This window comes from Panicum virgatum, chromosome 3N (assembly GCF_016808335.1).
Source record: "Panicum virgatum strain AP13 chromosome 3N, P.virgatum_v5, whole genome shotgun sequence".
Taxonomy (NCBI): Eukaryota; Viridiplantae; Streptophyta; class Magnoliopsida; order Poales; family Poaceae; genus Panicum; species Panicum virgatum.
In genome coordinates this window covers 33,832,179-33,841,649 of record NC_053147.1, presented here as the reverse complement: position 1 = coordinate 33,841,649, position 9,471 = coordinate 33,832,179, and the positions used below count along the sequence as shown (strand labels likewise).

The 9,471-nt window shown below is 44.6% G+C and overlaps 1 protein-coding gene across 1 annotated transcript; it reads left to right on the top strand.

Annotated features, from left to right (window-relative positions):
• The first annotated feature begins 4,545 nt into the window (after positions 1–4,545).
• LOC120665780 (pentatricopeptide repeat-containing protein At3g62470, mitochondrial-like) lies at positions 4,546–6,801 on the top strand. Its single transcript, XM_039945458.1, has one exon. It carries the CDS (start codon positions 4,599–4,601, stop codon positions 6,540–6,542), a length of 1,944 nt encoding a protein of 647 aa, XP_039801392.1. The 5' UTR covers positions 4,546–4,598; the 3' UTR covers positions 6,543–6,801.
• Positions 6,802–9,471: the final 2,670 nt, after the last annotated feature.

The following is a 9,471-nucleotide window of genomic DNA, read 5'->3' as shown; positions in this document are numbered from 1 at the left end:
TTTCATCAGTGAAACTCTTGCTCAGCAACTGAAGTGTTCATTGGCGGACATCCCTGTTACAGCTGTCACAGTGGCCAATGGTGGTAAATTAACAACATCCAAAGTAGCTCCTGCTCTGTCCTGGTGGACACAAGGACACACCTTCACCACAAACTTGAAACTTCTCAACATACAGTGTTATGACATGATTTTGGGCATGGAGTGGCTAGAGGAATTTAGTCCCATGTGGGTGGACTGGAAGAGGAAATCCATCAGATGCACACATCATGGTAAAAGAATCACCCTGCGGGGAGTCAAGGATAATACAACATCATGCACCAAGCTTTCGTCCAAGAAATTGCAAGGTATTTTGCGGAAGGGTAATTTTGCACAGCTGGTTCAACTGTGTGCAGTAGCTGAACAACCACAAGATGCTGCTATTCCAGCTGCCATACAGTCAGTTCTGGACTCTAACAAGGATTTATTCAAAGAACCCACTTCTCTCCCACCCAAGAGGGTGTTTGATCATCAGATTGATCTGCTGCCTGGAACAAAACCGGTGAACATCAAGCCATATCGGTACTCCCCCACTCAAAAGGATGAGATTGAGCGCCAGATCACTGAGATGCTGAACAATGGGGTAATAAAGCCGAGCACCAGCCCTTTCGCATCTCCAGTCCTTTTGGTGAAGAAGAAAGACGGTACATGGTGCTTTTGTATTGATTACCGCCATCTGAATGCCATTACAATTAAGAACAAATATCTGTTGCCTATCGTGGATGAGCCGTTGGACGAGCTATATGGAGCTAAATGGTTCACCAAACTGGACTTACGGTCTGGTTATCATCAGATAAGGTTGGTGGAAGCTGATGAATTAAAGACAGCATTTTGCACTCACAATGGTCACTGGGAATTCAGGGTCATGCCATTTGGGTTGACCAATGCACCGGCCACTTTCCAGGCTATCATGAATACCATCTTCTCTCCATTATTGAGAAAGTGTGTGTTAGTGTTTGTTGACGACATTCTCATACATAGCAAGTCCCTGGAGGAACACAGACAACATGTATCTGCTGTCCTTGATATTCTCAGGGATAACAAGCTGCTAATCAAGCCATCTAAGTGTTCATTTGGCAGACAACAGCTTGAGTACTTAGGCCACATCATTGGGTCTGAGGGAGTCAGCACCGATCCCTCCAAGATAGCTGCTATCTAGCACTGGATCACACCAACAAATGTGAAGCAACTGCGTGGTTTTTTGGGGCTGTCTGGATATTACCGCAAGTTTATTCAAGGTTATGGTGTTCTCAGCCATCCCTTATCGGATTTGTTGAAAAAGAATGTTCCATTCATTTGGACTCCTACACATCAAGCTGCCTTTGATTCCTTAAAGAAAGCTTTAATCTCCGCACCGGTCTTGCAAATGCCTGACTTTTCGAGGTCTTTCACTATTGAAACCGACGCCTCCAATGCTGGAATTGGTGCTGTCCTCACTCAACAAGGGCATCCTATAGCCTATCTCAGCAAGGCTTTAGGGCCTCGAGCTCGAGCTATGTCAACATACGAAAAGGAGTGTTTGGCAATCTTGTTGGCAGTGGAGAAATGGCGATCCTACTTGCAGCATAAGGAATTCACTATAGCAACAGATCATAAAAGTCTTACTCATTTGGGGGAGCATAAGATTCATCAAGGCATGCAGCACAAGGCCTTCCTCAAATTAATGGGCTTACAGTATCGAGTTGTATACAAAAAGGGTTTGGAAAACAAAGCTGCAGACTCTCTGTCTAGACAGTCACCTCCACTAGAGCTCTCCGCAATATCAGCAAGCAAACCAAGGTGGTTGGAGATCATAACAGAGGGATACAACAAGGATCCTCATACTCAGCAGCTGCTTGCTGAACTCAGTATCACTGGCTATAATGATCAAGGTTTTACATTAGCTGATGGATTGATCAGGTTTAAAGGGAAGATATGGCTCGGTTCTCATGCTGCAGCTCATCAAGCAATATTATTGGCCCTGCATTCTAGTGGGCTGGGTGGTCATAGTGGAATGACGGCAACTTATCAAAAGGTCAAGGCTTTGTTCGCTTGGCCCCACATGAAACAGGACATCTGTAACTATGTTGCAGCTTGCAGTGTGTGTAAACAAGCAAAAGTGGAGCACACCAGAACCCCAGGTACTCTACAGCCCCTTCCTATACCCACTCAAGCTTGGACAATAATTAGCTTGGATTTTGTGGAAGGGTTACCCAAGTCCCAGCAGTTTGACACAATCTTGGTCGTCATTGACAAATTTACCAAGTATGGTCATTTCATTCCTATGTCTCATCCATTTACGGCTCTCACCGTGGCTCAATTGTTTATCAACCACGTCTATAAGCTGCATGGTCTGCCCCAAATTATCATATCAGATAGGGATCGGGTGTTCACTAGCTCTCTCTGGCAGGAGCTATTCAAGTTGACTGACACCACACTCAACATGAGTTCCTCTTATCATCCACAGACCGATGGGCAAACGGAACGATTGAATCAATGCCTCGAAACATATCTGCGATGTATGGTCCATGCATGCCCCAAGAAGTGGTCTCATTGGCTAGCCTTAGCCGAGTTTTGGTACAATACTACATTCCACTCCGCATTGGGCAAATCACCATTTGAAGTTCTCTATGGCCATTCTCCTAGGCATTTTGGCATTATGGCGACTGATCAGTGCTCCAGTCAGAACTTGGCTCAGTGGTTGTCGGACCGATCACTCATGCAGCAAGTGATACGGGACAATTTACAGCGTGCTCAACATCGTATGAAACAGCAGGCTGACAAACACCGTTTGGAATGAGAGTTTGCTGTGGGGACTGGGTTTATCTTAAACTCCAGCCTTATGTTCAGCTATCGGTGGCGCGGCGCACTAATCAGAAGCCGAGTTTCAAATATTTTGGTCCTTATCTGGTGCTGCAGCGCGTTGGGAAGGTCGCCTATAAACTTCAGCTCCCAGCGGATAGTCATGTTCATCCGGTGGTTCACGTCTCCCAGCTGAAGAAAGCATTGCCTCCTGACACGGTGGTAAATCCTGACTCTGTACTTCTCATGCTTGCATCTGACAAGTTGTTTGAACCTATGAAGTTGTTGCGCTCGGAGTTGAGGAAGGTTGGTGGCGCGACAGTACCCTTTGTGCTGGTACAGTGGGCACATCTTCCTGATGAGTGGGCCACTTGGGAGAAGCTCCATGATATTTAGATGTCTTCGTCAGCAGCCACAGCTTGAGGGCAAGCTGTGTTTTAAGGGGAAGGGCATGTGACGTCCTGACACATCACCGGGCCTGCGTGCCTGTTATCGGGCCTAAGAGCCCATGTCTATTCGGCCCACAGGCCAAGACTATGTAAGTGAAACCTGACTGTAGGGGGAGGACATCGATAATCAAAAAACCTAAACACCTCTTGTTCTTCCTCTGTTCCGTCCGGCGTGCTTCCGCCGCCGCTTGCCGAGCGTGACGCCGGTAGTTATTTGGCTCGTGACACCCGGCCACCAAAAAAAGCTGTCGAGTGAGTGGATAGGAGGAAAATCATGAACCAGAATGGCAGCAAGCTGACGGGCCGACGGAATGAACGGACTGATTAGCAAAGCTAACATCGGCCGTCAACTAGAACTAGCCAACAGCAGCACAAGTCATGAAAGGATCAGAGCCGTTGAGCCAACAATATCCCCACTAAGGTTACGCACCAGCGGGCCTTCAAAATGTTCACGGTCGAACCCACGTCTTGGACTTTTGTCATTTTTTTTGGGATTGACTCCCTACCATTCGAGTGATTTTCTATCATGTTTCAGTCGATTATTTAAACTAGTGAGGTGAAGCCATGTGGCACTAACCTGTCTACAAAATATGGGTGAAGAGATGCTTAGAGCAACTCCAAGAAACTCTCTATATCCATCCCAATTGTTAGAAATAGAGATTTTGATGAAAAATACCCTTCAAGAGCTTCTTTAAGTGGTTATCCAAATATAGACATCATCTATTTCGGATTTCTCGTTAGCCAAAGATAGATAGCGAAAATAACTCTCTAGAGTATAAACAAGATATAAAAAAAACTATTGGAGAGTGAAAATGTATAGAAAGTAATTTTTATGTAGATGACTCTTCAAATGATGATTTAGAGAGTGAAATTTAAAAAGACTCTTAAAGATGCTCTTAAATCAATCAATAGTTCTCATGTTCGAGTGATTTTCTATTGTGTCTCAATCAATTTTTCGAATCAATGAGATGAAGCCATGTGGCACGGATAAGAATACAAAATAATAGGTGACGACATACTTAAGACCAGTCGATTATCTATAAAGAGGCACCAGGAAAGAAAACACCGATAGAAAAAAAAAACAAATCGGTGTGATTCTGCCCTATCGTGGAGGATGTCTCATCCAGAATCAACAAAAATTGTGTGACATTTGTTTTACTCAAAACAAAAGTAAGAACATCCATTGAGTAATGAATGTGAGAAAAAAAAGTTGAAAATACGATCTCAGAATATCCAACCAGTGATGTACATGCTGAAGCCCAACTAAGGTTACACCCAATAGCAAAATTCCCCCAGCGGCTCAGGCGACGCTTGACGACCATCCTCCGTTCCATGGCCGTTAAACTCGTACCAACCGCCGCCGCCGCCGCCCTCCATGGAGACCAGCAAGTCGCCACCGCTTTACTCGCCGCCGCGGGAGCCCTCCGCGGCGACGGTGATGCTGTGCCCGTGCCTGGTGTTCTTTCTTCTCGTCCTCATCATCGTCTCCATCGCCCTCACTGTCCACTTCCGCCTCTACTGCCACACACCTCTCGCCCACCTCATCTCCCCCCACCGCTGCCCCCACCGCATCTGACCTCCGGCTCCTCCTGTGGCGGCCGCCACCGCGGCGCTGGCGTGGTCCCGCTTGCTTACTGCGCGATCCCTCAGCTGTCGGCGAGATCCCGCTCCCTCTCAGGTTCCCCTCTCCTTGCGCCGCCGGCAAGCCGGGCTACCGACCCGCTCTTGGGCTTTCCCGCCGCAAGGTGCCTCTCCTCCTCGGCTGCCTCCGACGTCGACGACAACGAGGGCGCTTCGTCGGAGCAGGATGTGGTGGCAGCGTCGTGCCACCAGGAACACGTGAGACGCGTGTGCGCGGCCATCGCGGACGTGGTCGCCGCCGGGGCCGACGCGAACCTGGAGGCGGCGCTGTCCGCCCTCTCGCCGCCGCTCTCCGAGGCGCTCGTGCTCGCGGTGCTCGACCGCTTCAAGCACGCTCACAAGCCGTCCCACCGCTTCTTCCGGTGGGCCGCCGCGTCCGGCGGCTTCGCTCACACCACCATCACCTACTGCAAGATGGTACACATCCTTGGCAAGGCGAGGCAGTTCGAGTCGATGGTTGCGCTAGTCCAAGAAATGGGGAAGGCTGGAGCCCTGTCCATGGATGCCTTCAAGATCGCCATCAAGTCTTTCGCTGCAGCTGGCGAGATCAAGAATGCAGTTGGCGTGTTCGAGTTGATGAGGAAGAATGGTTTCGATGATGGGGTGGAGTCGTTCAATTGCTTGCTCGTCGCTTTGGCCCAGGAGGGATTAGGCAGGGAGGCCAGGCAGGTGTTTGACAAAATGCATGACAGGTACACCCCAGATCTGCGCTCTTATACTGCTCTGATCCTGGCATGGTGCAACGCGAGGAATCTAGTCGAGGCTGGGCGTGTTTGGAATGAGATGCTGGAGAAGGGGATGCAGCCAGATGTTGTCGTGCACAACACGATGATTGAGGGGCTGCTTCGTGGGCAGAGGCGACATGAGGCCGTGAAGATGTTTGAGCTGATGAAGGCGAAGGGACCTCCACCAAATGCATGGACTTATACAATGTTGATCCGTGACCATTGTAAGCGAGGGAAGATGGAAATGGCAATGCAGTGCTTTGACGAGATGCAGGAGGCCAGATGCCAACCTGATGTTGCTACCTATACATGCTTGCTTGTTGGATACGGGAACGCAAAGCGTATGGACAGAGTGACTGCTGTGTTGGAGGAGATGACAGAGAAGGGATGCCCCCCTGATGCCCGGACTTACAATGCACTGATTAAGCTGCTAACAAATAGGAATATGCCAGACGATGCTGCAAGGATATACAAGAAGATGATCAAGAAGGGACTTGAGCCCACAATCCATACTTACAACATGATGATGAAGTCATATTTCCTTGGTGGTAGGAACTACGCAATGGGTTGTGTGGTGTGGGAGGAGATGCACCGGAAGGGTATCTGTCCTGATGTGAACTCCTACACGGTGTTCATTAATGGGCATATACGGCATGGCAGGCCAGAGAAGGCATGTAAATATATCGAGGAGATGATCAACAAAGGGATGAAGGCTCCGCAGATAGACTATAATAAGTTTGCTGCAGATTTCTCCAAGGCTGGGAATCCAGACATATTGTATGAGTTGGTTCAGAAAGTAAAATTTGCCGGGGAATTTGATGCTTCTAATGTGTTCCATGAGTGGGCAGAGAGAATGAAGAGTCGGGTCAAGAGAACTATCCCAAATCAGACCGGTAACAGAATGTTCTAAGATTACTATGTTGTCAGCAGGAATGTGGTATTGTCATGGTGCTTTTAAATTTGATTATTTAGGATAGCTCATAGCTGCTACCTTTTTTTTTCTCTCTCTGGTGTATAGTAATGTGCCATTTAAGATACATTCTTGAATATTTGTTAGAACGACAATGTTTAGTCAATTTATGTTTTAGTTGTTTTGTTTTTCGTCAGGCTCAGATGTAATGTACGGTAAAGCTTCATGGAATATTATTCTTCAGCCAGTTTTTGATGCATATGTTTATATATTCCGGATGTTTAGGCTAAAAGATTGGAGCTGGCTAGAAATTAAGGCCACTACTCCCTTATTCGGGCAAGCATGTTATACATATATTTCTTTATAATGCTAAAATGAAGCAATGAATGGTCACTAGGGTTATGCTGAATGTCCGTATTTTCAATTACACCCTAAAGTAAAATTTCCACTACTGAATGATGACTGATTTCCCGTGGTGATTGAGATACACATTCACTAGAAATACTGCAGAGAAGTGGAAAACTAAGTTCTTATGAGCTATGTGTGTTTGAAGCAGTACAACATGTACAGTTGTAACTGTTACTTTCAAAATGGCCTCTTTCTGCAATTTCAATTTTGGCAAAGTAGTACTTGAACTCATATTGCATGTTCATCTCAAGTTTCTTTCATCCATGCTATGCCTTAGCAGATGTGAACCTGTGTGATCTTCTATTGTCATGAGGCCCATACACAAGCTAAGACTTATTGAAATCTATTCAAACATGATAGTTTCTGCTCCTTGGTGCTTTTCAGTAGGATCACTTTCATATAGTATAGCCCATGAGTCATAACCAGCTCTTGTGTATTATTCCTTAAAAAAAAACTGTTGATGCTGTTCTTATTTTACTCAAAGTGAAGCACCTGACGACTTATTTTTTGGGATGGGAACTGACAGATATTATGTAATTATGTTTTAACAAGATATAGTAGTCCTTGCACTGAGCATAACTGTATGTTTAACATGTGCTATGTGTGGTCTGGTTGGAATATTAGATTAGATTAGTGAAGGGTGATGAGATCAAACGTACTGGGTACACAAATATTCTTAGGTATCAAGCAATATGAATTACAAATCTTGTGTCATCCTTTATTCCTTTCAAGTCAAGCTTTAATACAATTTTGACCTGACGGTCAAAGTTCTTTAATTATAGTTGATACCTTTCAGCATTCTTCGAGACACTAAAAGGTTACTGCTCTTTCAACTACTAGTTATAACTTCTAAGTGCTTCTCTATCACTCATTATTTGTGATGCACAAATTTATCATATCATGTTAAGATAAATAGTTATTCTTTTACGAAGAATTTGAATTACAGATCTTGTATTATCATCTCAGGTCAGCTTTGACATAATTGTCATCTGACAGTCTTTTTTTTTTTGCAAGATATACAAGGCCTACCATCTGCTTAATTACAGCTAAAGGGTATTGCTCTTCAAATACCAGTTGAACTTATAAATTCTTTTTTATCACTCATTATTTTGAGATTGAGGCATTTATCACATCTTGTCAGGAAAAGCTTGTTATTCACATGGTCATATGATATAGCTCCTTCCTAAACGTTTGTTCGTTTCTTCAATTAATTAGTTATCTGAGTTATTTCTTTTTTTTCTCTCTTTTTTCATGTCATCTCAAAAAAGAACATATTCATCAGTATAAAATATTCAAATGCCTACTGCTAGGAAAAGTTTCACATGATTGGCCTTCTTTCCTGGCCTAAAATCCTATATGGAGTTTTCGCAGCTATTCACAGGGCTGACAGGCTGGAAAGTTCATGATGTGCTCTGTTGCTGTGGTTCTTTGGCGTCTAGTTTGTTGGGCCTTTGAGAATTAGATCTGCATTATGATGTTCTCTTTTGAACTCTATAGACTATAGCGCAGATTGTGGAGATGACTTACATGTGGATAATTTCTCAGCCCTCCAGATTTTGTCATCGCATTTTATTATTTTGTCATGTTCTTGTTACAAACCTATCTTCTTACACTCTGTTCCGGTAACTGGATTTACACACGAGTACAAGATAGTAAACCTTAATAAATGTATCACATCTCATGCAGAACTTTTGGTGTCCCATGTGGTGGGTGCTTCCAGCTTGGCACTCGGTTGGTATGAGGCTAACAAATATCTACTATTGAGTTTGTTAGATCCTGTGACTCTGGGCACTGCTTCACCATTTTGTGACTTCTATGCTTATGTTTGGTGAGCTCAAATTATTCCAGTCCCGGCTCATAGTTGATTCTGACAGGTTCAGATCTTGTTTACTATTGCTCCTCTCCTGGATTGATCGGATCACTTGGCAAGTATGAGTGAACTGAAAATAATGAGGGTGACATGACTGTGAGGCCTTAAATTTGCACAAGATACAACTGGAGGCTTTGGTTTTTTATCTTTGCTCAGACATTGACTTCTTTAGTGTATCCGGTACTTCTGTGGTCCTCGCACAGGCTGTGCTGTTGGTTTGTTTTCATGTCAATAAATACGTAGGCATGTCTGTTTAGCTACTTATGTAAGAAAAAAAAAAGTCTGACAACCTGGATGCATGATTGTTCTACCACAAAGAGAAACTTTTGTGTCCAGAGTATTAGCGAGATAGCAGTAATTTCTTTACTTCCATTCTCATGGACTGACAGTGACATGTCAAAAAATATTTCCCCCCTCTGAAGTGTTATGTGCAAATGCCATTTTTACTATTTTCTTGCTTAGTTTTTCCAGTTGCTGGTGGAAAAAGGGTTACATGATGATAAATGATGAAGTACTTTAGTACTGAACTCTTTTAGCTTTTTTTTCCCTTTACTTTCTGGATGTTACCTTAGAATTTTGATACCCAGAAAATTTTTCCCTCGAAATTGTGCACTTGCTAGACTATAAGTGATCTTCTTCAACCAACTCCGC

Excerpts from the sequence above, each read along its gene's own strand:
- LOC120665780 (XM_039945458.1), top strand. The coding sequence starts at position 4,599 with ATGGCCGTTAAACTCGTACCAACCGCCGCCGCCGCCGCCCTCCATGGA.